Source organism: Poecilia mexicana, unplaced genomic scaffold (genome assembly GCF_051168715.1).
Source record: "Poecilia mexicana isolate PSO_F unplaced genomic scaffold, ASM5116871v1 scaffold_16, whole genome shotgun sequence".
Taxonomy (NCBI): domain Eukaryota; kingdom Metazoa; phylum Chordata; class Actinopteri; order Cyprinodontiformes; family Poeciliidae; genus Poecilia; species Poecilia mexicana.
Window position 1 is genome coordinate 14155148 of NW_028263385.1, and position 27673 is coordinate 14182820.

The 27673-nt window shown below is 41.0% G+C and overlaps 1 protein-coding gene and 1 long non-coding RNA gene across 2 annotated transcripts; one reads left to right on the forward strand and one right to left on the reverse strand.

The window, feature by feature from the left end:
- Positions 1 to 138: 138 nt before the first annotated feature.
- Positions 139 to 27670, reverse strand: ttyh1 (tweety family member 1). The gene is made up of 15 exons (XM_014999693.2): positions 26396 to 27670; positions 18021 to 18185; positions 16189 to 16418; positions 13069 to 13180; positions 10427 to 10764; positions 9501 to 9596; positions 9323 to 9395; positions 7241 to 7316; positions 7003 to 7058; positions 5913 to 6005; positions 5734 to 5826; positions 5514 to 5653; positions 4794 to 4961; positions 903 to 981; positions 139 to 267 (listed from the first exon to the last, which is right to left on the reverse strand). The coding sequence occupies exons 2-15, from the start codon at positions 18153 to 18155 to the stop codon at positions 184 to 186; spliced, it is 1773 nt and encodes a 590-aa protein (XP_014855179.1). The 5' UTR covers positions 18156 to 18185; positions 26396 to 27670; the 3' UTR covers positions 139 to 183.
- On the forward strand, positions 6040 to 7331 carry LOC148155012 (uncharacterized). Its single transcript, XR_015765559.1, has 2 exons — positions 6040 to 7123; positions 7223 to 7331. It is a non-coding gene; the product is annotated as an uncharacterized LOC148155012 (long non-coding RNA).
- Positions 27671 to 27673: the final 3 nt, after the last annotated feature.

Here is a 27673-nt window from a genome sequence, read left to right on the forward strand (position 1 = left end):
TCCCTTCCTTTTTTTAAGTGCTTTTAATAAGATTTTTTCCAGTGGTACTGATTCACATCTAGCATTCACTTTATTTAGATTAGTTTCTTTTTCATTTCATTAAAGTGTCCATTCATATGAAAACTAAACATTTTTTTTCTATACATTTTCTAGCAAAAAAAAAAAAAAAAACCAGAAGAAGAATTAACGTGAATACAGGTTCCTCGAATGGGAGGGGTTGGGGTGTGATTGATTTCCCCCATAACCAGTCAGCATGCTGGGAGAGTACTGCGCTTCCACAAAAACAGGAGGTCGAGATGGTCCAGAGACGGCGCAGAGGGGAGAAAAAGAACAAAAGACATTTATTTCTCAGACATGTGAAGATAAACGCGACAAAAGTTTCAAGTTTTAATCATCGTAAATAAAATGCTTCTATTTAACTTTTTCATCAATTTGAAGGATATGCTGATTTTAACAAGCTCATATTTCTTGCTGAAAAGTTACATGTAAGTTAGTTTTCTCTTTTTTCTTTCTTTTTTTTCAGACGTACTAATATATTTGCATTAGAAACTAGGAAAAAAAGACAGTAGGATTTTGTGTTTGCAGTGGAACGCAGCACTAAACGTGCTTAAGTACCGATTCTGGACACTACCGTCGCAGAGTTAAGCTAAAATTACAAGTTACAGTTTTGCCAGTTTAAAATCAACGTAAAAATCATGCTTTACAGTGTGACGGCATATCTGCTTCAAATATAAACAATGAATCATTATAATAACTGTTAGATAGTTCTTAAGGGGAAATTGGTATCAGGAGGTCAAAGCCACAAATTTCGGATCGGTGCGTCTCTGTCCCTGGCGTGAGCTCGGACAGCGATGGAAAAATGAAACACATCGTGATGGCGTCATGGGCACAGAGGAACTCACAGAGGGGGGTGGGGACTGCCTGTCAGTCAGGGGTAGGCTCTCATAGCCAGGGTTGCCATTGGAGGAAACGTTTGGAGTCCTGTGTGGAGACAGAAAGAGACAAGGACAGAAGAGGGAGGGAGAGAAGGAGCGGGGAGAGAAGGGGGAGGCAGGGGTGAGACACAATCAGAATGACACGGGGGACGAGGGGGCCGCAGGATGACGGGACCCAAAGACAGGTAAAAGGAAAGAAGAAGAGAGAGATTAGAAATAAAGTGCAGAAACGCACAGCACTTAGTGTAACTATAAGCACCACTGGCCCTCAAGGGAAGAGCCAGACAGGCACACAGTCCACTCCTGATGCAAACAAACCTGCATTTAAGACTAATTCATCACCAGTATTCCAGCTCTGATGTTGTTGCTCTAATGAACTTTGACTTGCAAAAACTCAAAACCTCACCAAGTATTTCTGGTCTAGTTTCTAGTGCAAATATCTTAATACACAAAAACTAACTTAAGTAACTTTTCAGCAAGAAATGGGAGCTTGTTTTATATAAATAATCCCTTTCATACTGATAAAAAAAAAAAAAAACTAGTTATAAGTGAAATAATCTGCCAGGAAATTTTCCCCATATTATAAACTGTAATGTCTTGTTCCACTGGCAGATTTTTTCCACTTCTAAAATGGGAATATTGTTATAAGTAAAATAATCTGCTGGGGAAACCAGTACTTTTTCATCAATATTAAGGAATTGTTTACTTAAAGCAAGCTCATGTATTGTGCTTAAAAGTTACTTTTGTCTTATTTCAAGAGCACAAAGATATTTGCACTAGAAACTAGACCAGAAATACTTGGTAAGATTTTGTGTTTTTGCAGAGATCTGAGTAAATTTAAAATGAGTGGACTATGCTTTAGTGCTTGCTCTTTTCCTAAGCTATGTCAGTATATTTGTATCTGTGTGATAATAATATTATCAATGAGACTAATCAGAGTAATTTATAGCAGGACAGCACCAAATAATTTGAGGGGAGGGGGAGCGTAAAAGAAGGGGAACCAAACGGGGATCAGAAGGACCATGGAGAGAGAGAAGCAGCAGGACAGGTCGCAGGGAGATAATAACCTGAGCGATCCGGACACCACAGTGAGGAGACGGATGAGAGCGATGATGCAGGAGTGGGGAGTAGGGGGGGCCGAGGGGGTTTACCTATCGACAACCTGAGCCTCACATCGCCGGAGGTTTTTACGAGCGCGGCCTCGTCAGAGACGCCCTCCCCCTCCGGCACAGCAGTGCACCTGGACTGCTGTCCAGGAGTCAGGAGGCCGTTTGCAACCAGATCTGTGAAATGTCCCCGAGAGGCACTACATCGTCTGTCCTGAAAACACCTGACAGACGGATAGACAGACACACAGACAGACAGACAGACCGACCGACCTCTGGAGCTGTGTCTGTTCCTCTGCCTACACTCTGGTTCACACTGACCTGTCTGTGTGTCTGTCTGCAGTTCATGTGCAGCTCTGTGTGTGTGCATGTGTACATGTAGACACTGAAACTACAACTGCATCCCCAATAAATCAGAAAGAGTTTCCGTAATTAAATTCAAAAAGTTCATTCCTTTTCATCTTTATTCTGCACAGAGTGATGTATTTTAAGTTTTTATTTCTGTTCATTTTGATGATATTGGCTTACATCTTTAATCAAAACCCAAAATTAACTTTCTTAAAGGGCTAGAACAGGTTAGTTTAGATCTATGGACTACATAAAACATGTTCATTGCAGTTTTTGAACAAAATTATTCTTAGAAAATGAGATTTCAGTATTTTAGGGCGTCTTGTCCCTTTAAATCCAAACAAGCTGCTGGCCACGCCCCCAACTCAACGTTTACACTCCCACATGAAAATGGCTGCAAACAGATGTGCAATTACACAACCGTACATCTTTGAAAAGCAAAAGTGGAGCCTCCTGCACAGCCAACAAGAATGTAGCAAGTGGTTTCTGGATGTTAAGTCAACAACAAAACACTTTTTTTTTTTTTTCCCCAGCGCATACAGTCGTACAACCAGCTGACCAAACGTGCCTGGGTTACTAGGTGACGGGGCTAGGCTTGGCAGGGGTTGCTAGGTAATGGTGCAGTGCCCATCAGGTGTGACTTAACAACTGGGATATTTTTGAAACAGCTTATTTTCCAGACACCAAAAAACATTAACTCATTGCTAAAAAGAAATGATTATTGTTTTTTTTTTTATAATGCTTGGGCTGTTTCTCCAAGTAGTTGAGACCCAAATGGAAGCACAACAACATGTAAAACGTAAATTTGACATAATAGGTCCCCTTTAAGAACTTAAATAGAATACAAGACTAATGAAAAAATGGTTTAATACAGAAATGTTGATCTGCTGAATAGTATGTTCATGTATGGTATAGTAAGTCCACTCAGTGCTCGGTCAGGGCTTCTTGCATGGATTATTGCATCAATGCGGTGTGGAATGGAGGAGATCAGCCTCTGGAAGTGCTGAGGTGTAAAGGAAGCCCAGCTTTCTCTAAAAGCAGCCCTCAACATTGGGTCTGGTGTCTCTCGTCTTCCTCTTGACAATCTGTCTATAGATTCTCTGTGGGGTTCAAGTCAGGACAGTTTTCTGGCCAATACAGCGTTAGTAACACTGTGGTGGATGGATTAAAGCTCATCTGCAGAGGGAACCATGAACTGCTCTGACGTGCTGATTTTGGACTTGATAAGTCTCCAAAATCCTGAACCCCAAATCACCATCGATTCGTCAAGCTTCTTGTGTCCTGTGCCTCGCTACTCTTTATCCAAACTCTGCTACTTTAAGCAAACAAAAAGAGAACTTTGGTACACTGGGCAAAAGTAACTTTTCTCCATCTTTAGCATTTACTGATGTTGTCTCTGGTTCATGCTTAACACAACGAACAACACAGTTTTAGGCCAAGCCCTGGAAACGTCTGTGTGTGGTGCCTCACTCAAATTAAAGTCCATTTCTTTTGAATCTTCCCCAAAACTACACATTTTTCTACAAAGTGTTTTTTCCTTCCACTCAACTTTTTGTTGGTATTGGACGCAGATGTAGGCAGAGGAAAGACTTTAGCCACTCAACCTCTCACAGCTGGTTAAGCAAAGGTTGGTGGCTTACACTTATTCACTCTTTGGTTACCTAGCAACTCACTCACTCTTTGGTTACCTAGCAACAACTTGTTGAGTAACTGACACAGCACAGCAGCAGTTTAAATTTTCACCTCTGTGCCTCATAACAGCTTAAAAACAGACAATCATGTGGAATGAAAACTGTGGATAAAACAGAAAAGGTCACACCACCAGTATGATTATCGATATCAACCGATATGAGATGGTTATATCGTTAGTTAACCTAGTTTTAACGTAATATTTCTGTATCAAAATGCTTTCATTTACCAGTCTCATGTAATTTTCTTACTTTCTCAAAATCCAAACATTGGGTTTTTGCCGTTAGTAAGCCATGATCATCAAAATTGATGGAAACAAATTCCTGAAATATTCCACTGTAAATGTAGATTCACCTTTTTAAATTCATTTACTGGAAGAAATTCTAATTTACTGGCGCCACCTCGTGTCTAACCTGCCTTTCTCTGAGCAAAGATGAGCGCAGCTTGCTGATGCTGTGATAAATCTGTGTGCTGAAGTGATGGACTAGGATTGTAGCTCAAAGCTCTCAGCATTGATTCAGACTCTGTTGTGTTTCTCTCCTGATGGACCCTGGTCTGAGATGGGGGTCAGCAGTGTGAAGGTGCCAGATGGTCCAGATGTGGCGACAGAATCACAAGGTTGATGTGTGTCTGAAAACATTCAGCATGTTTCGTCTGTCTGTCTCCCTGTCTGTCTGTCTGTCTGTCTGTGTGTCTGAGTGTCTGTGTTACTCACGGGAGGGGCGGCGCACTAGAAAAGGGGGGTGTCCACCCGGCCCCCGGGTAATTATAGAAGGGGGCCATTGCCCCTCGCTGAGACCCCGAGGATGCCTGTCTACGTGCCTGATGGGAGGTGAAGGGGTCCTCACTCTCGCTGTCCGAGTCGTCGTACTCCTCTGATTCACTGTTGGCGTCCATGACAGAGAGAAAAAGCAAAAAACGGGGAAACATAAGAGCAAGGAAATAGCACAAAGCACAAAGCTGAAACCTGTAAGTCTCTCAAATTGCTCCAAAATAACCACAACTTCCTGTTAGGAATTAAACATGGCGGCAGAAGGTTCATTTGCATGGACAGATATATAGGTTGAACTACTTTAAAGTAGCGTTTTCAAATAGAAAGCCATTAAAACACAAGGCGATGTTGATTGGAAATCTTGTCAAAACCACATAAGCGTCGCAGACTATAATGCGCCGGACGCTAAATCTCCGTTTTCCCATGAACACACGCAAACACAAATGAGAGTTTTCTCAAATCTCCTCTTTGTCAGTGTCCTTATAAATAATTGGTTTCAGTTTTAATTAAACTGAGACTGTGGACTGTGAAACAGTGGAGTAACAAATTCAGCCTGATTTAATCTGTTTTTAAGGCAGGAATGTTCACCATCGACAGTCGTAAACGTTAAAGAGCAACAGATATCTGAGCCATTCGAATGCCTGCGTGATGTTTCATTTTCACCTGGGAAAGCTTCTCCAGGCTCCAGGCAGAGAGCAAAGGATGGCAGTGAAGGCCAGGCCAGAGAGGAAAGAGTAAAGGGAGAGGTAGAGCAATCCCTCCATCCCGTCATAACACAGGCCTTTGAGCGAGTCAATGTAGTCCTAAAAGGAGAAAAAAGGAAATAAAATGCTCAGAAAGTTTGGAGGTTTTGCTTTGGGAATGCTTGACTTTAATGCTGCACCTTATTAAGGATCCTGCAGTTCAGCAGCGCCACCAGCTGATGAAAGTTGCCCTCTGTGCTGTTGAGTATCTGCTGAACCTCCCTGAGTGATTTCTGCCAATGGCACAAAGTTGACCAATGTGAGAATTTTCCTTTTGAGTCTTTTACTTGCACTTTTCTGTGCAAAAGCTGTTCCCTACCTCGGCTTTGGGGAACTGTGGCAGAGCATTCCTGTCCAGGCTGGAGAGGTGTGTGTGGATGCTTGACAGCGCCCTCTGAGACTGGGTCAGCAGCTAAACCCAGAAATTCACCGAGGTCAATTTCACACGCTTCTGATTTGCATTTTCACTTTTACTTTGTTTTGAGTGTAAGTGCTAATCTGAGTAATCTACATCCCCAGTACGATGTTCATTATCAAGACTTTGAATTATTCTTATGCAGTTTTTTTTTTGTGTGTATTTTTTTTGCAATTCAGACATGCTCAAATAATTCTACATTAATAATTCAGCAGATGAGCTACACCACACTGCAGAGATAACAAAGCATTGGATGGTTTCCTTTCACAGACTATCCCTCCATCTCAACATAACACAGGCCTTTGTGTTATGACACAAAGCATAATCTGTACATTTTCCTTTTTTAGATATTAATTTTGGCACCAGTGGCTTTTATTGAACATTAATTAGACAGGAAAGAGGATTAAGAGAGAAGGGGAAGACATGTAAATGCTGTAAAATCCAGTAAAATTGGAATGAATGCTGTGCAGTTCTGGATGAGAGTTTAGTGAAATTATTGAACATTCTATCAGCCGTATTATCTGCTGATATTGTTATTGATACATATGTTGTTTTCTTCCTTTCTGACTTAGTTTTCCATAAAGAAAATTACACTGCAGTTCTACACTTAACAAGGCACAAGCTAAACAATGGTTGGTCCTTGTGGACACTCTGGAGCAAATGCCCAAAACAGTTATGAAAGATTGCTATTGATCTATATCGTTATTGATTTAGACCTTTCAGCCTCCACTAGCCTCGCTTTGTGATTGTACGTTTCTGTCCACATTCTGTCTCAGTCGCTTCACTGCTGAGAACTGACTGTAGAATAATTTGTGGTGTGTTTTCTCTGCAGCTGGATTTATTCAAATGATCACGGTTGGTTTGATCTGATGAGTTTACGTAAACAAACTGGCCACACAGGAACATCTCTACTTCTGACATTCCACTTCCCTACTCAGTGCTCACGGTTCAATGTGCTGAAACATGTCCGCACGGCTGAAAGCGATCACATTACCTGCTGGAATGGACTGTTCATGCTCCTGCTGCAGGTCAGGTAATAATCCAACACATCTGAACGGCCAGCAAAACAGCAGCACACAAAAGATCAGCGCACAACAGAAAGGAACATTCATCTGGTATTGTATTTGATTCTGCTATCTGAGGCACATTTAGGGAGGCAGATCATGTACAGGGCAGGGGTTTATTTTCTTTTTTTTCTTTTTTTTTCTTTCCAGAAGCTGTGCCATCTGTACCTGAGCTGGTGCCGGTGGTGATCTGGGTGGAGTTGAGGACGAACGTGTTTGGCTCAGAGCAGAAGTCACTGAGGGCCTGCAGCAGGAAAAATGGGATGACATGAAAGGAATGATGGGACAGATGGATAGACGAGAAGAAATGGAGAAAATGATACAAGGAGCAAAGTTAGTACAAACATTGGCCAGTGGAAATGTTCAACATGTCTAACTGCAGCACAAAATTTATAGCAAGCTTTGGTTTGGTTATGTTGAATCCTCCTGCCTTTTAACCTATTTTCTATTTATTTTATTTCTGATTTAATCTTTATTTCACCAGGAAAATCCCATGGAGATTAAAAATCTCTTTTCCTGTAACAGTGGCGTTAATAAGTGCTTTCCCTCCTGAACTTATTTTGAGTCGGAGATAAGGTTATTTGCGAAAGTGTTCGGACGGCTCTAACTTTTAAACATTTTTCACAAATGGGTTTGCAGTTTATTAGCCTATTGTGCGTAAGACCAACTAGGAGTCTGCATTTGCTGTATCTTTTATTATTTCGTTTATCATAATAAATTTGTTGTCGTGTTAAGATTTTTGATTTATCGTTCTCATGATAAATTCCAACTGGTAATGTTTTTTAACAAAAAAACTGTCTGGGTTGTTGTTTTTAACCATTTCCTCCGCTGTTTGTTCAATCAATTAATTTGAAAACATGATTAAATGCAGTTCCTGTGTGAATTGCAATACTAATCAAACTTTCTTTATGTGACTGGTGCACTAAAAAAGCGTTTTACAAATGGGTATGTTTCTCAAGTTTTGCAGCCTTCACAGTGATATAGTTGCCTAAAAAAGTAATAAATAGTTCTTATCTTCACTTTTATTGTTTTCACAATAGCAGCACAGAATATTACAATAAAACTTCAAGTCCACATCGCCCCTCAGATCGTCACAAAAAGTTGGTGAAGTGGAAGGAAAATTTTACATGAGCTTTGCTGCTTCTCTGATTAATGCACTCCCAGCCAGCCTGATTAGGTGAATATGATATTTTAATCTGATATTATGTAAGGGTATCAAAACAAAGTGGCTTAAATGCAAATGCACGACACAGTTCCCATGTTTCATCCAATTCACAGTAAAACCCCATTCTGTGTTGGTCTAAATCAAAAAATCCCCACAAAATTTGAAAAAGTTCAAGTGCAAGAAGAAGAAAAAAAAGTCGCAGTTGGAGATCGCCCCACCAGAAGAGGGAGTGAGAGCCCCACACAAGCAGGCCGGCTGGCAGACTGGGAACCACTGACCCAACACAGCACAGACTGGGCCGCCTCACAGCTGCTCCATTGTTTCCCTGTCAGTAACCAAGGACAGAGTGTCTCTGTGTGGACGCACACACTTTGGGACATCTCCCACCAGCCCTACATGACACTGGGAAACTGAATAGAAAATATACCCACACTTTCAACTCTTTTGACGGATGAAAGCAGCCCCTCCTCCGAGACAATGGTCACACTTTACAACTAAAAATAAAAATGGACATTCTTCGGCCGCAGACACAAACAGGCTCTTTATGCTCCATAAAAGTCAGCCTACATCTACATTTCTTTCACACGTTTGCACGCTTGGTCTTATTACCCAATAGGTCAGACTGCAGCAGAAGCTTTGAGCTTATCCTACTGACAGCAAGCTGATTGTTTCTGCTTCCTGGTCCTAAAATGCACTCTTCCTGTCCCCTCCTTGCTCTTGCTTAAGGCACTTCTCTTCATCTTTTATCTTTATTTCTCCAAGCCAAACGCCCACAAACTTGCGAGTACACTTGCATGTGAGAACCCACACTCTGGTGGACAAATGCACTTTGTTAACAAGCGCGCACACGCTCATTGAATCTTTAATCTCTGACCCATTTTCCTGCCGTCTTGGTTCTCTGCCATGACTGCAGCATTCCCTACGATGCTGGGCTTTTCACAGTTTAGCACAATGGAGACAGAAATTAAACACAGGCCTGCCATCAGGGGTCAGGCCTCTTTAATCCATCATCTCTCAACTGCTGCCTTTCGCTGACAGTCTCCTGCTATCGCTCCTGTTCCTGCCCAGTTTTTCTGGATACTCACCACCACTGTGGCCGTCTCCAAACCCAGAGAGCCCCAGCTGAGGAAGAGAGCCAGCCATGCCAGCACGGTCATCCTGTGAGGAGGGGAGGGGAGAGCAAACTCTGCTCAGCCAGAGGGACACTCAGTACATCAGGCCAGAGCGGTTTCAGTCTGGAGATAAAATACCGAGTTCACTCACAGGATGAGCAGCCAGCGGGCTTGCTTGGCCAGTCCAAGCAGGATGAACAGACACACTATGAGGTCGAGCAGCAGCAGCAACACGTACGACAGCCACCTGAAAGAAACACGGAGATTTTCACTTCAGTGACCAAACAAACAGAACCAATTTTATCCTAAACGCAACGCAGTAAAGAAAGAATCAGTTGAGTCGATTACATTCAACCTTTAAGTGTTAAAACTTGTATCACAAGACATGAAGGGTGAAGTTAAAATTAATCGTCAAGATAAATAAATATGATGGTATTAATTAACATTTATATTTATTTCAAACAACTGGTACAATGTTATTTATCATGACAAGCATAAATTAAATGTTTTTTACTGTCTGACTTTGGTATCCTGTTTAATTTTTGTTTGATTTTACTTAACAAAAAATTTGATAAATCAAATTTGACCAAAAATTTGATTTGGTAAATCAAATTTGATCAAAAATGTGTTTTGGTAAAGCAAATTTGATCATTTTGATAAGTTGTTAAAAATGTATCGAAAATGTTGATAATTTTAGAGAAAATGTTATCAAAAGTTTTACAAAATGTATCAAATTTTTCAAATTCAAAATTACAAAATTTTGAATTTATCAAATCAAATTGATACATTTTGAATTTGTCAAATAAAAATATCACTAAAAATAAGCAATCATTTTATTTTTATTGTTTGAAATTTAAATAAATCAAATTAAACAAAAAGTGATCAAGATACCAAAGTAAGACAGTAGAAAATACATCAAGTTTGCATTATTTATATTTGCTATTTTTAGTAATGTGAAAAAATAAATCATAAATCGTATTTATCTGTGTACTGTTTAAGACAAAAGAATTGAATAATTTTCCACTGAATAAATATTTATCCACAGAAATGTCTTTAAACTATGATAAATAACCTTACCTGTAGTCCTCATTGACTATCAGTGTGTTGGCGGCCCAGCCAGGCGTGAAGGGGCTGGGCAACAAGCTGCTGGTGGGCACCACCGTGGGAACCACAGAGGGCGGGACGGGCGTCAGGGGCGTGATGGACGCCCCGCTGACGCCGCTGTCGTTTCCCGGCCCCGCCTCTACGCTGGACCGAGCCAGGGAGATGGAGGAGAGGAGGCTTATCACGTTCTCGGACAGCCTCCGGCAGTTCCGCGTCGACACCAGGAACGGCTTGCTGCCGGAAAACATCTCCTCCATGGAGCTGAGAGGGCCAGAGACGGAGAGCTGCAGTCCAGTAATGGTGTCTGAAATCTACGAGGGGAGGAGAGGAAGAGCGTGAGGACGAGCTGAGTGGGCTAAAAACCACAAAACAGCCATAGTGATGCTTATAATTGCACGTAAAAGTAGTAGAGAAGGAGACGGTGCTAATGCACTTATAACCTAAAACATCGTAGATTAGAGAGCAGCTTCCTTTTAGAAGGGGGCGTCTGAGTCAGAGCACCGAAAAGGGACTCTGCACATTTCTGTAACCAGGAGATTTCATCAATTAAGTCCCTAAAGTCCCCAAAAACTTTTCAGTGAGCCAAACTTAATCAAACCGATGAGCCGGGTGTTGATCATGGTGAAATAAACGTCTCCTAGCGAGACAGGAATGTGATCTCTACACGCAGAGCTCTATTGATTTGTATTTACACTTTTTTCTAACAGTCAGCACATCAACAGACTTTGTGTCAAGGTTTTTCTCTCACTTAATCTGTCATCTGTCTGAATCCTCCACCACAGAGATTAATCTGCTATTCTGCAGGCACAAATGGAAGCCTTTGCTTTTTAAATCTAATTTTTGTATCTAGTTTCCTGTAAATTAGCTTAGTTATGATTCAAATGGTAAACACTCAACGTTTATATCTGCAGCACTCACGAGATTACAGACGCCGCTTTTGAAAATGTGTAATTAGCCTTAAAATAATATTAATCTATTATTGCAGGAGACCACTCTCATGCTAAAAACATTGAGTATTGAAGACTTTCTGAACCTTTATCACAATCCTGCTCCCTGTCTGTGATGACAACATGAATCTGGGTCCTCATTCAGTCTGGTTTGTCACATTTTTGGTTGTTTTAAACTATTTTGGCTGTAAGTATAGGTACATTAAACTGGGAAAGTGTTTTCTTGCAAAACTAAAACACATTTGTCTCACAAGAATTGCACGATCTACTTGTCTTTCCCATTTTGAGGACTGGCTGGAAGAAGTGGGCCTCGTTATCAACATATGATTTTACAGAAAATAGAAAATGATAGATTTCTGGGAAAAACAAAAAAAAGTTCTGACCAATTTTAAATGATCAATAAATGTTTCAGTTCCATTTTTTCATAGATTTTTAAGGGCTGCCAACAGGTGAGGAAGTGTTCATTAAACAAATTACAGATTAGGAATTTCAAAAAAGTGAGATTATGCTGCTGCAATTCCAGACAAATTTATTTTCAGAACTTAGTATTTTTCATTCCTGCTCCTGTAGTGCATGTCCTGGAATCAATCAAACATTGATATGTTTTGTGAAAGGACCTTAAGTTAGTTAATTTGTACTAAATAACACTTCATACAGTATGAGCAAATTGCTCAGGGCAGAAATCACAAATGGAGGAAAGATTCACTGCAAAGATTGCACATTCAATAATTAATCACATGACGAAAGGTCACCTTACTGTTACTCAAACCATATTTAGATTGCTTAGGATGATGCAGCTTTTTAACTGAATGTCACACATAAATATATCTGTACCAATGAAAATCCCAAATCCAATCTGTGTTGCTGTAGCTCATAGACATTCACCTCTGCTGTCACTTAGGCTGCGTTCACACTGCAGCACGAAGTGACCCAATTCCGATTTCTCCAATGTGAACTGCAAACGAACTGAAAGTGTCCCGCATGCGCAGTAGAGGACGCAGTGACGTCACACACGGAGCGCGTGCTCAGTGTTTGCGGAAGTAAGCATGGATGGTAAAGGTAAGCTTGCGATCGTCCGACTGGAGCTAGCACAGTAACAACTTAATCCTCATTATTGTCCGCCGTGGTTGTCTTTTTTTATTTTTTTTCGCGTGTGCGTATCAGGACGCAGAATAGTGACGTTTGTCGAGTATCAATGACGTTCGGGAAGTCGCATTCGAAAAAAATCCGACTTATTTTTCAAACGGTCATAAAAAGATCATATAGCTACAGGTCGCATTAAGGCAAAAATAAATAAAAATTAAATGAAAATCGGAATTAGGTCACTTCGGGCTGCGGTGTGAACGCAGCCGTTTTAGCATCATTATCCTGACCTCATGGAGGAGTGACATTTAGCAGTCTGACTCACAAACCGCTGCCAGGACAAATCGATAAGTTTGCATCTGATTCTTTTTCCTCTGTGAGGCTTACCACATGTGAATCTGCCCCTCTCTCCTCCCCACACAAACAAACAAACAAACAAACAAACAAACAAACAAACAAACAAACAAACAAACAAACAAACAAACAAACAAACAAACAAACAAACAAACAAACAAACAGCATCAAGCAGCACAGATAAACACTCCGCACGACATTTTCCTGGGGCGGGGGGGAAGCAGCACTCACCAGCAGATCGATGGAAGCTAGCGTGTAATTGGCTGTGAGAAGAGACGAGGTCAACTGATACATCCCATCGTGAGCCTCGCTGTTGCCATAGAAACCGATGCCTATGGCAACACTGCAAAAAGGGGAGGGAGGGGGGTAAAGAAAAGCATGAGAACATTGTTGGAGGGTGACAGGCAGAAAGCAGGATAGAAGAGCAGATAAATGCAATGTTTAATTCAGTGTGTACATTTTAAATGAATGTGACACGGGGGAAGATGTGAAGTGCTTTGGATGAGCGTACCAAGAGTGAAGCAAAAGGGAAAGGAATAAACAGATGAAAGCAGCAATAAAACACGAAATCAGGCGCCTGGCTGTTAATGCATAAGCTCCAGGGGAGGGGGGAAAAATATTCAAAATGTTAAACATAGTGTTTACACATTTCTCCGTTATTCAAATATTCAGATTAAGGCACGGGCCAGATGTTCATCAAATCCCCTCGAACCCAGGAGAAATGGTATGACCCAATCCCCCACAAAGTATGTGACCCAGATTAGAAAGCAAGCAGGGGAAATGGAGGAATATGTGTTTTTCATTCCAAGCTGCCAAATGTGAACCAAGCCAGCTAGATCCAAGCAAAGGCCAGCAGCTGAGGGCTCATATTAGGCATATTCAACTTTATATTTGCTATTCATGCACAGATAGCTTTCATGTTGAGCATCAGAGGAAGAGGCCCTAATATTTCATCGCAGTCCATAAGGGGGAGACATGAGCCACTCTATCATCCTGCAGTGTGTAAACGAGGACAACATTATGGCAGCTGAAATCAAATCTGCTGCACATCACCCCCCTGCAATACAGCGATACAGTCTGAACGCATGTAAAAGTACAGGAAGTGGAACGTAATGACCATTAAAAGTATTAAAGTGCACTTTGATTTCCTTGCACCTCACAGATGGCTGAAGCTTTGGATGTAGAGCTGAGCTTCCCCTGAGTGACTCATTCTTCCATTATACAAGAGGCGCGTGTTGGACAGATGTCAAGCAGTGTTTCTGAGCACTGTACGATAACCACAATGTGCAGACTCGATGAAAGCACAATCAGCGGAGATGTGGGGGGATCAACTGGTGGGTAAAGGACCAGCGGTTTCTGCGCTGGTACGCTCCGCACACATAATGCTGTGGCAGGCTGCGGTTGGGAAATAGGAAAATAACATGACTGTGTGGAAAACTGAAAGCCACATGATGGAAGTGATGATGTGCGACCTGTGATTCACAGTCGGATGTTTGCACTTTTTACTGCTCAGTATAATCTCAGCCACCTAAATGCGGCTTAATGTCATGCTTTTCTTATTTTTTTCTCTCTCTTTTTTTTGGATTTCCTCATTTTTTGCGCGCTGTTTTGCTCTGTCACGCTGATCAAAGAGAATTCAAGAGGAAATTCAGCTTACAATGAGTCTGCGATGACTCACCGACTCAGTATTTTTAGAAATAAGTTGACACTGTTTGAATGAGGCTTAGTGCTAATGCACTTTGAGGTACTTCCACACTTACTTCACTTTCCAGACAATGTGGCTGCTTCTAACAGTGTTAATGTTTACTTATGCAGTTATGCACCAATGCTGAAGAACAGCACTGTGGTAACATTAAAAGCAATTTAAAACCACTGAAGGATTGGCTCTGGACTATTATGACTTCAGTTCCTCTTTTCTTCTGTTGCAACACATCCTCAATTGGTCATTGTTAGCTTTGGGATTGGCATTAAGAAAGATATGTGCTGTTAAAAAAGTACCAGTATTATCCCCTTGACAAATCTAATGTGTTTTTGCTTCTTTTGTTGCTCAAGTGGTGTAATTACACTGCAAAAACACAAAACCTTACCAGGTATCTTTGGTCTAGTTTCTCAAATACTGTATCATAGTACATTTGAAATAAGACAAAATTAACTTATAACTAAGTTGTAAGTTTGTTTTAAGTACAGTAATCAGTTCTTCACTGTTGATGAAGAAGATTATTTAACAAGACATTTTTCCCATGTTATAAACAAAATAATCTGCCACTGGCACAAGCACTTTTTTGTCAATATTAAGGAACTTTTTACTGAAAACAAGCTCCAATATTTTTCTGAAAAGTCACTTATAAGATAGTGTTGTCTTATTTCAAGTTTACTAAGATATTTGCACTTGAAACTCAAAGTTACTTGGTAAGATTTAGGGTGTTTTTTTAGTGTAAACAAAAGCTGATTCCACATGATGATAACCAAAGCTAGCAAAACCACTATTTTTTTAATTATATAAGCATTTTAAGACAAAAAAACCCAAACTGGCTCAGGGTGAAAAACTGATTACATCTGCTCTTAAATTGGGAATTATCTGTCATTATAATTATTATGTTTTCTTGAGCAGGTTAGGAGAGGTCTACAGGCTATATATACTAAACCTGTTCACTACATTTTTTTTTGCCTAAAATTGGAAATCATTATTACATAACGGAAATCATAGAGTACATCTTTGAAAAGCAGAAATAAAGCCTCCTGCACGACTAACAAGTGGTTTCTGAATAATAAATCAACAACTCTTTTCCATTCTATTCTATTCTATGCAGCACATACAGTGGTAAAACCAGCTGACCAGACATGCTGGGCATTTGCTTGGGTTGCTAGGTAACAGCACTGGGCTTCGTTCGGGTTGCTAGGTAACAGGGCAGTGCCTGCCAAATGTGACTTAATTTTCAGGAGGTTTTTTGAAACAGCTGAAAGAAAAAAAACATTAACTTATTGTCAAGAAAGAGCTTGGTGGTTTTTTGTAAGTGTCTTGGAATTTATTTGGAAGCAGCTAAAACCCAAATGGAAGTATAAAAACATGTAAAAAGTGATTTTTTTTCTTCATATAGGTCTCCTTTAAAAAAAAAAGATTTCCAAGTTTAATCTTTCTGTTTTATTGTATTTTCCAAAAATATAGCTGGGTTGCATATAGAATGAAATATTGTATTGCAATTTGTATTCCCTCACTTAATGCATAATGTAAAATGTGTCATTTTGTAAAAAAAAAAAAAAAAAAAAAACACTCCAAATGTGTGACTTTTTCTTGCAACAGTTTTTTGTAAATCTCGGTAGTGCTGATGAAGCCCGGCGCCCGCCTCTCACCAGCACAGCGTAACAGCCGCCACCGCCACCCACGTGACGCAGCAGATTCCCCTCCCCTTCTTCCCGCTGTAACCATGACCCGTGCTGCCGTCTTCATCATCGTCCTCCTCCTCCGAACCCTCGCTCCGGTCCCCGCGGTGACAGCAGCAGTAATGTATGAGGAAGGACAGGACCACCAGGAGGGAGATGACGAGAGCGATGGCCGATAGACTGGACAGAATGAGCAGAGTCTGTGGGTTAAAAAAAGACGAGAGAAGAGGGGGAGGGGGAGAACAGCAGATGAACTGGGATGTGTTGGGGGGAAAAGTAATTTTAATTCAAGTAATTATTATAACCTGCTAGCCAGCTACACTAGCCAGAGACTGAGCACCAAAACGCACCACAAATCGGAAATCACTTCTGTCTGTAGCCATCAGATTAAACAATACGCAACTGAGTGTCTTTAAGTCTGTCATTTATAGACAGTATTTCTGTGTATTCTTGTTATTATTTCATTTATTTTATATTTAGACATATTTGACTAACACACTTATGTATATGTTTCATAAATGTGATATTTCTTATGGTTAGTTTTGTATTTATTAATATTCAACACCTTCGATGGAGTAGTTCTTGTATTCTATGCTACGCTACGCTACATTATGCTATGCTATGCTATTCTATTCTAGTCTGGTCTATTGTAATAAAGATGATTAATTTGAGAACGTTGAACTCTAGAGCCGATCAGCAGGAGAATACTTCAAACACATAATGTAAATACTTTAACAGATTTTAAAAATGCTGCAAACTTGAGGTAATTGTTTGTCTTCTATCCTTATTTCAGAGGCTTTCAGCTCTAAAGCCTTGATGTCTCTCTGCTCTGTGATGAATTTCAACTCCACTAAGCCATATCAGGCTCTGCTTTTGACCAGGCTCCATGTCACAAAGTCAACATCACTGAAAGGCATTTTGCTCCGACACATTACCGCGGCATTATCCTTCATCCATCTGCCTGTCTGTCACTCCTCCACCTTACTCCCTCTGTCTCACCTCCTGTTTTCAGACTCCCCTCCCCGCGCCAGCCGTTTCCCTCACGTTCTCCCGCTCTCGTTCTCCTCTCCCCCCACTCTGCCGTCTCTTTCTTTCTTTCTTTCTATCCACACCACTGAATCTCTATTAATAATCTGTGACCTACTTAAATACATTCGCTGCCACTCTCTCCGGCTCCCCGCTCTAACTCTGTTCGCCTTTCCCTCTCTGCCCAGTTTTCCGCTCATCAACCTCCACGTATTACTCATCACCACTCTCATCCCATCTCTCTCTCTCTCTTTCTCCATTTCTCTGTCTCCAAGCACTTTTGGTCTCTTTTGTCTTTCTGTTCTGCAGAATAATTTCTGCTCTTCCTTCCCCAGCCCACCTCCTTTTTTTTTGTACCATGGAGTAGTCACCAATGGAAGCTGAACCAAAAGGATTGAAATTTAGCTTTTTGCTGCAGAAATGCCTCCATCATCCAAACAAAAGCAACTGTGGAAACATGCAACCTCAAATTGCTTTACGTAGCTCCAGTTTGCACAGAAACACTGCAATATATCAGCAAAGAAGAGCTGGGCAAGAGTTGAGAGGTAATTGCACGGCTCAATGCAATCTTCCCTCCTGTAACTGGGTCCATTAATAAACAAGGACAAGAGGTTTAAATGCCTTTAAATGCTGTTGTGATGGATCTGCAGGTTTTTATGGAGCAATTAAGAGTCTTTCTGGACAAGCAGTCCATCGGCCCATGAACATGTACGAAACTGTACCTGCATACACATAAACAGTGGGTTTACAAGGCGGTTGTGGCGAGAGCCCATTACCTGCTGGTACTCCCAGCTATCGGGGGCGAAGATGTTGTCCCTCATCTGCATGCTGAGGTCCAGCCGGGGCAGGGCGTGACACATTCTCACCCATATCGAAGGAGAATAGCTGGGAACTGTGATCATGGCGGCCATTTTCCACTGCCAGCGGTCCCCTCCGCCACCCTGCAGGAGGGAAGATACAGAGATCAGTTGGACCTGGATGTGGGGTAAGAACTAAAAAGAAGGAAAAAGGGAGTTGCAGGAGTGAAGGTTTTCCTAAGTGCATCTTGGGTGCAACGCTGCAGAGTTGATGAGGTCTTAGCGTCTCAGAATCGTTCTGATAGGTGATCAACTGGAGGGAGGTCTGGTAGAATCGGTTCAATTCGGGACCAAAATTGCGACATTTGTTACATTTTCAGCTACCGTGGTTTGATTTCACGCTGCACCGTGTTAAACAAACCAAAACCTCTAAAAAAAAACTGTTTACCTGCTCACCTGTGGTGGTGCTGCATCAAGAACCACAGAAGGAAACGACACAAAAACCTCTGAAGAAGACAAGAGTGCAACTTCCATCTTCATGAAATGTAAACTAAAATGTAGTTGCATCAGATTTTAGCAGTCGTAGGATTTTACTTTTGTCTTTGGTAAAATACCATTTTTCTCTGTAGAGTTAGACACTGACATTTGCTCTGGTTGTATTTACCTAGAATGCCATGCACTATAGTCCACTTCCTGCTTTTGAAGCGACCTCTGGTCCACTTGGCATTCACACTGCATTCAAACTGCACCAGAGTTCACTTCAAACAAAACGAGACCAAGCTTTGCAGGCAGACCTATGTTCAGTTGTGCATTCACACCTACCCAAACAAATTGGTCCTTTTAGACAAATGTGCTAGAGTTCGACTAAAGAGCACTGAACAGAGCTGGTGTGACTGCATCCTTAGATGTTTCTATTGCTCCGACACTAGAGGTTCTTCTAAAGGTAACTTCAACGTCTGTTGTTCTGCAGAGACCTGCAAATTATCCATCAAGTGAAATCTTTGAGTGCTACAGCAACAGAACATGTGTGTGTTTTGCAGCATATTTAATCTGTATCTGTATTTCCCAAGTTTTTAATTGCGAAAGACTACTTCTTCATTTTAGAGTCTTTTAGTCAAATGATTCCCTAAGTTGAGATGTTTAAAATCCCTCTTTGTGTTGTAATCATGTTAATTTGATATCCAGGGATGATTAAAAACCCTGACAGAAATTATACAGTAACATATAATCCATAATTTCTCCCCACTGCTGCTCCTTTCAGCTGTATGAATTAAAACTGAACTCCTCCTTTATGGATCCTTTAGTCAAACCCTTACTGCAAGTCGAACTGGCGAGATCCCAGGTCATGTTTCAGAGCAGGCAGCTGGAATCACAAAACTAAAAGGGGGGTAACTTACAACTCAATATGCTTTAGATATATGTGCGAAATTTAGCAGATTCAGTGCTCTAAACACAAAAAAAACCTACTGTGCACCAACCTGGTGCTTCGTGGAGCTGCTTCTGTCTGTGTTTGTATCATATCACTACCACACACTCTTAAAGAAACCTGGCCCCTCTCCCTGCAGTCATTACAGCTTCATGATTACCTTCCAAGGTGGACCAGAGATGGAAGATATTTTTATGGTTTTCACCTCCTGTGCAATCATGTCGCAGTTTTGTACGTTGACCATGAAGCAAACAGAACGGACACAGATCAGGTAAAAACGATCCGAACAAGAGCTTGCACTAGAAACCCCAACTGGATCAGTTTTCATTGGTTTTTCCACATCTGCCTTGACTTGTTCTGACTCTGACACCAAGACAAATTCATAGATCCTCATAGAAGTTAGTAGATAGATTTGCTTTGGATAGAGATGTGAGAGGAACCAAATGTTTTTTTTTTTAGATTGATGACCAGCAACTGTAAAGACTGAATCAGAAAATATCCAATTTTATATTTAAGCACTACGGCATCGGGCTGACAGAATGGGAGAAGTTGTTGCTAAGCAAAGAACTACTTTTAATATCAATGAGATGCTTCAGAATAAAACAAATCTCCATTATCCATTTGAGTTTTCACATTGTGTAAAGAAACATGCTGGGTTTGACATGCATGCTGATAAGGTTCTGGAAATCTCATTTACAGTAAGTAAATAAGATACACAGAGATTGTTTTAGTAACGCTAGGTGCACCCAAAGTGTCTATTGTTAATTTAAGATGCTAAATCAGTTAAAATATTAGTAAAAACCTGCTCTCTCACACACAATGTGTCACCTCTGCTCCTAAACAAATTAGGACCTCATATTACAGGATAGCTAGAAAATAGTATTTGTAATGCTATCTTTATATTATTTTTATAGCTCTTAAACAGAAATTAGAATAAGCTGTATTCAATATAAACGCAAAATTCCAATTACACCTCCAGTTTAAAGCTCCGATTTTCCAATTGATCCAAATTCAGACTCTTTTTCTTAATTTTGAGATAGCTGGTTGATTGTTTATTCACCTCTGTTTTCATTGAAATCCTTGAGACGGTTCATAAAACCAGTGGCAATTATGAATTCAGTGGTGAGATGATAATAACTGGACAAATGAATAAATGATACAGAATGATCCTACAATGTTCTGCATTCATATCATCCCAAAGCCGGTCAATGGGGGCGAAGAGGGAGGTCAGACCCGGTTAATTAAAACACACAGAGGAACCGTCACGATAAAGATGGAGGCAACAGGAGGGGCATGAAGGAGGCTGGTAAAACCCCACCACAGATTAGGAGTTCATAAGATGAGAAAACAGGGAGAACCATTTATAACAGTACATGGTGACAGAGCTCTGAACTGTACAGCTCCACATCACTAAGCTGTATTCAAAGCAACAACGAATCATTCAATAAATAAAACTTTCAGCATGCACAATGTTCTACTTTATGTCTGTTCCTATTGATTCCTCACACAGTGGCGGCTCAGACGAGGCCAGACCTCTGCGAGCTCAATACAGTGCATGGTAAAAGTTTTGATTCTGCCACTTGTCACATTCGACGACGCCCACAACAGTGTCACCATTCAGATTTGGGTTGGGTTACGGGCCGAGAACAAGTTAACAGATCGCCCACAGGCCAGACAGGGCCCCGCTCTAAGCCCATTACAGTAAGCCTGTTCACCTTAATGGGTCCAGCAGCCCAACTGTCACAAATCAAATCACTGCCAGCACTCCATTTCTCTTATTAAATCTGTGCCGAACATGTTGGCTCAAATCACATCACATCCATCCACCCATACCTCAGCGGTGTAAACACACGTGAGCGCTCTGGTGTGTAAACACGATGGGTGAATTAATGAGATTATTTCACTTAAAGCTTTGTGAGAGACATTTATTCAACTTTGAGCATGAAAACATGGAAGAGGTGCAACAATATGCCATTAACTCATGTTAAAGTGATATTTTATATCAATCTTTCAAATTCAGTCATCTCAGTTTGTTTCATCACAGAAGACAAACTGGTTTTATCTGGTTGTGCCAACTGACAGCACCTTTAGCTTTGCTTGGTAAAAAACCAGCTGCTTGCTCTACGCTTTGTTTTGTATAGATGGCGTTTTAGGGTCAGTGCTGATGGACAAAAGGAGTAAAAGGTGTATTCTGAGATTTTCAGAGTAATCTCAGAAACTTTCTAGAAAAGAATTTGACATTTTCTGATCTTGTAAAGCGAAAGGTTTTGACACTTGGACATTTTCTGAGTTTTGAAAATTGAATTTTTATTATTTTTGGATCTCAGAAAACTCCCAAGCTTTTTCTAGAAAATTTGAGATTAATCTTAAAATTTCAGCATTTTTTTTGTTTGTTTGTTTTTGCAAATTTTTGTAGCTAGAAATTTTCAAGGTTTTTCTAGAAAATATAGATCTCAACATTTCTGAGCTTTTTTGTGGACATTTACTCATCCTTTTTCATAGGCTCTGGACTTTGTTAAAATTGTGTTGTTTTTTCCCCAATAGCTAATATGCAATGTGACGTAGCTTACCGAAATTCCCTGCACTGCGCAACCATCCCCCACCGCGAAGAAAGAAGAATCGACCCGAACGACTCAGCTGTTAATTCAATATTTGGAAGCAGCCTTTTCTTTCCAATAAACTTTATTACTAACAACAAGTGACAATAAAATAACAGAAGAGTGGAAAACGCGGACTGAACAAAGCTGCTATTGCTAAAACTACAGGCAAAGGACAATTCTAAAACGGCGCAGAAAAACTACGTCATCGCTCACAACTCCTCCTCCTTTTCCCCGAATGACCAGGTTAAGATTTTACCAGAGAAATTCCCTTTAATGGGAGGAAACCCAGGCGGAGCAGTGAAGTGAGATCAACAAAGCAACAACCAGTGGAAAGATTATTGGACCTCTTTTATCAGAAGTGTTGACACTTCACCGACCAGACGGCGCTGAAGACGCTGCTGCTTTGTGACCGTGTTCCCGTTTGACTCAGTGACGTGGATTTGGAAAATCCTAAACCTTACGCAGTATCTATGATGCTCATCTAAAAGCAAGGACGGAGCGGCGCTGGTCACCTTAATGGCTATATCTGTTCAATCCAGTTGCTTGTAAAAACAAAAAACAAAAACAAATTGAAGTAGCAGCAACTTGATTTATTTATAGCCGTCAAGATGCGATGAAGGCTTGCAGAGAATGGTGTGGAATAAAAATTATATCCAGTGTGGAGCAATTGTTTGGATGTTAGATGAAAATGAAATGACTGCGCCAATCATCTCTGTGTGCACAGCAGCAGAAAACCACAAAGGGAGGAACTCAAAGTGTGGCTCCATCCTGCCCTGTCTGACTGGTTCGGGCTGCTGGCAGGCAGTGCGGCAGTGTTGGAGGTTTTCTTCGCACACTTTGATCCCCTCAGTACCAAGTGAGTTTCACTTAAATGCCACAGCCTCCCTAAGTATTATGTACGTCTCTTTGTGACCACAGAGTACCTCCAGCAGGAAAACACACTTTGTCAAAAAGCTCAGATCATCTCAAACTGGTTTCTTGGACTTGACAATAGCCTTCACAAAGCGGAGCTGGTTAGAGAACCCAAAAGCTGTACTCAAGTAAGAGCAACACCACTTCAACAGATTTTTATGAAATGTCCAAGAAATTGCTCAAGAAAGAGTAGAAAAGTATTTTATTAAAAGTCAGTGAGCTGAGTAACCGATCAGAACTGATTTAATAAAAATGATGTCATCGCACAAAATATAAAGCTGTGTCCAAATTCTGGTATTTTAAAGACTAAAATAAATACATAAAAAATCAGATATATAAGGTGATTGAAGGATAATAGATTCAAGCAGCTCTTTAAAAAAAAAAAGAAAAAAATTAAACCAGAATGGGGTAAAGTCCTTCCAGTCCCAAATAGCACAGCACTCTCAACAGATAAAAAAAAAAAACAAGAAGTCTCACTTTAACTTCAGCTGAAGGCGTGTCCGTATCGTTTTTTGTTTTATCATCATTCAGTGAAGTTACTCACAATGCGTAGAGTATCCAGAAATTTTACTCAAGTAAGAGTAGAGACACTTCATAATAATATTACTCAAAGTAAAATGTACGGTTAAAAAAAAAAACTCAAGTAAATGCAACTAGTTACTTCCCAACTCTGCTGCACATTCAACAGATCTGGATCCAGTTGGCCACACTGGATTCATGGATCTGCATTTGTCGAATATGAAGCCACTGTGACGCCGTCGTGTCAACATGAACTAAAATCTCATGAGGAACGTTTCCCTCACCTCGCTGAATCTGAGCTGTGAATAATTAACGCAGTAGTACCAAGATGTACCTATTAAAGTGGCCACTGACTGTGCTGGAGTTGTGCTAGAGTCCTTTTCCATTGATAAACCTACAGACCAGTTATTGATGTGATCTAACCCTCCCTAAAGCACTTCTGTTCTCACAGTTTCTGACTTTTAAAGACTCGCGTTATTGATCCACTTATCTTACCTCAGACTCCATTTTCATGTTTGTCATGGAGCCAGTGTAATCCACTTTAAATTGATTGATTTTCAGACAGAACCAACGAGCATCATGTGAGTAGCTGTCCACAAAGCAGACTCTTCCCAAAACTCTGTCTGCAGCCCAGACGTGCTGAACAACTCCAGTCTTTTGACAAAAGAATCTGTGGGATTAAGACACGAACCTCTCGGTTTTAGACGTTTTAAATTTAGTGCTTTTCTTTGTAAATCCAGCGTGCTGGACTCACACCTCTTGAAGGTAATTTAAAGTTGCTCACCTGTTCAGACTGGGGCTAACCCCCAACCAAATGGTACAAATGTTTGGATTCCTGCAGTAACAGGTGTGGCTGTGAAAAAGCAACTCTAATCCATTTGCTTTGGACATTTTCTGCTTCATGACATACTTAGGAGGTTTTTCACACCCTGAATGAAGCCTAGAATGTGAACCTTTACTTTTTGTTTTTTTTTTCTTCCTCAGTGCAGAAAAGATTAATTCCAATAAAAACAGCAAATATGATGAATTTGATGAGATCTGGAGGCTTTTCCTGGATTTCATTCAAGTCTTCATGTCAGTGGTGCTGAATTATCATCCAACCAGAACTGTTTCTTTCTGTCTTTTTTTTTTTTTTTTTTTTTTGCGTTTGGTTGTTTGCCTTCCTTTAGTGGAAGATCATGACATGTCCCAATCTTCTTGGATCTAATTGTGAAACTGCATCTCATAAATATTAAAGATGAGCATCTTTGTATCAATACAAACTTTTAGAGATATTCTAAAGAAGGTCCTGTCTGATACCTGCACACATTTCAGCTAAAATATTTATCCTACCCTGTAACCTCAGCCTTGTTTTTATTGTTTTATGACCTCAATAGTGCTGCTAATGTTTGATAACTGTGAAAGTGTGCTGCTTGATCTTATGTGTTCTTATTACAAACAAGAATTTGTAATAAATATACCAGTACGTATGCGGTGCGAAGAAGTCATTAAATGTAATAAATGTAAAATAAATCTTTCATCTGAGGTGGAGTTTTGTGTTTATTTTTAGTAGAAGCTTATTTTTACAACAAAAATCCAAAAGAAAAATGAACGACTGAATGCAAAAATGAAAGAAAAATCCCTTCACCTGTTGAGGAAAAAAATGCAACGCTCCGCATTTTAATGTAAGAACAAGAAGATGCAACACAAAGTAGATCCTTAAATTAAGATCTTCAGGAAGTTCATAAAACAATTCTTTAGCCTCCATCTTCTTTCGCACATTAACGTGACTGAAGAGTTGAAGATTTATGACACTTCACGTGAAAGTCAAGGTTGAGATTCTCCTCCAAACCTAAAAAAAATGGAGGATATTTAACGCGTCGTGGAGCAGGGGGTTCACTCAGCAGCTGTCACAGATAGGAAACCTCAAGGAGACGTGATATCTCTCGCCAGCTTCTTCTTATAATGCCTGTTACTGTTGCATAACTGTAGACAAATAAATGAAGCGAGTCAAAGGGGACAACAATGGGAAACACAAGCAGAGAGATGGAATAAACCCACTGGTTCCAACCTCAGGAGGAGCTTGAAGGATTTAAAAAAAGAATATAATCTGTTGTCTTGTTTGTGCTTGAAGCTCACACACAACTCTTTGCATACTGAGACTCCATGATGTAAAGAAAAAGGGCCATTTTGTGAGGCAGCTAATGGGGACGGGGCTGAAGCTTTGCCTGTCAACTGAACTTAGAATCATCTTTAGTGCATGAAAAATCATTGGCACCTTTTTTTCCCCCCCCCCACCTCCTTCACCAAGACCGACACACTGAATCAGACGATATAAATAACGCGCATCTGCAGCCGAGGTGATGCATGTTTCATTCTGCCTCGTGAAATCAGTTTCGATTACATTCCCCAGCAGTTTGTCTTACAGTTTCATTTATGAGACGTCATGTAAAAAGCTTTAAATCCAAAAAGTGAAACCCTTCAAAGTGCCGCTGACCGGAGCCGTAGGGGAAGTGTCCAGCAGGACGTGAAGTTGAAAGGGATAGGGTACAAAATGTGTCCTCCCTAATTGACCAAAATCAAATGACTTATGGCAAACCTCAATCTGCAGAAAAAAAAAAAAATTGGACGCAATCAAACCATGCCCAGCGTTATCAACATAACTGGGTCTTCTGTAAATGTCAATTAGTAGCTGCTTCTATTAGATTTATGAACCACCCACAACTGAAAAGGAAAATGGTCCCAGAAAGACTGATCAATTAGCCAAAAAAAAAAAAAAAAAGTGCAACAAAACTGCATTGCTTTTTCTGTGCGAGATGCACATCTACATCGTCTAATGTTTCATCCCAGTGATGATTAATCCCCACAGCAACAGCAGCAATTAAGACATGGCGATAAGAGAGGGATCGGTTTCTTACCTCAGTCGGCTGCTGGGAGATTTCTATCTCCTTCTGTCTTCTCTCTCGTTGCCGGTGTCCGTGAAATATTTACCCGCTCAGAGAGCTATAGTGCCTGTCGTCAACGCTGGACGCTCTTGAAAACTGATCATCCTCAAAGAAACGGCTCAGAGACATGCCAACGTGAAGACGGGATGAAAAACGAGGGTGGTAACTGTAACAGCTGCTGAAATATTAAATGATCGATAACTGTGTGGTTGTCTGGTGACAGTGGAGAGGTGCTTGTGTTGATGGATGGGCGAGGAGCTCTCGGCGAGCAGGGGTTAGCGAACGAGAGAAAGAGAGAGAGAGGGAGGGATTAGGATTGAGGAGACACCCCTGAGGGACTCTTTATCGTTGCATTGTAGCCCTTCGTTGCTGAACGCCCAAGCGAGTTCAAAACGTTGCCCTGACACGATGTTGCTCTGAGATAATTAATCTGTTAACGCGGATTAGTGGGGTCTAACCCCTCACTCGCTCCCTTTCCACCGCCGACCCCCACTGAACATATAAAAGCTCGCCCATCCGACCAGCCAATCTCTGCCCAGACCACCAGAGTGAATCCAGTCCAGGTTACCAAGGCGAACTGTAAAAATGTACTGACTGGAAAATGATTGTGGAAGCTTCAGCACACCACTCACATCTTACATTAAAAATGTGCTTATGTGAAAGCTGAAGGGGTAAAAGCAGAGGAAGAATCACGAAGAGGCACACAGAGATGAATTTGGGGATGAGGAAGAGGAGGGGGCGAGGGATGCGGAGAACAGGAAAACCTGAGGAGAATAAAAATGCGGGTTCCCATGGAGGGATGCTGAGAGAAAAGAGGAGGGAGGGTGAGAGAGATGGAGCAACTAACAATGAACAGAAAGGGGCAAAGCAGCATGCAGTGGATTTGTGGGCGAAGGCAGTTTCCAGTGGAGGCTGCAGGACAGCATCAACACCGATTTAGAGACGGGGGAGGCGGCGGAGGACGTGTAGCGACGTGACTGATGTGATGAGAGCACGCTCAGAGAGATGTCCTCTCAGGGACTGCAGCGAGAAGAGTGAAGGAAAGACAGGGAGGTGAACTGCAGCAATAAAAAGTGTTTGCCTTTCACTGGAGAAAAGGGGGCAGAGGCACGAGAGAGGAGAGGAGAGGGAGGGGGCGTCGGCTTTTCTGTGTCACTGAGAGGGAGTGGGGGAGGGGAGATAATGCAAGCGAAGGGAGCAAACAGCGGAGAAGCAGGGAGCATACTCACACACTCACTCAGCTTTTGGATA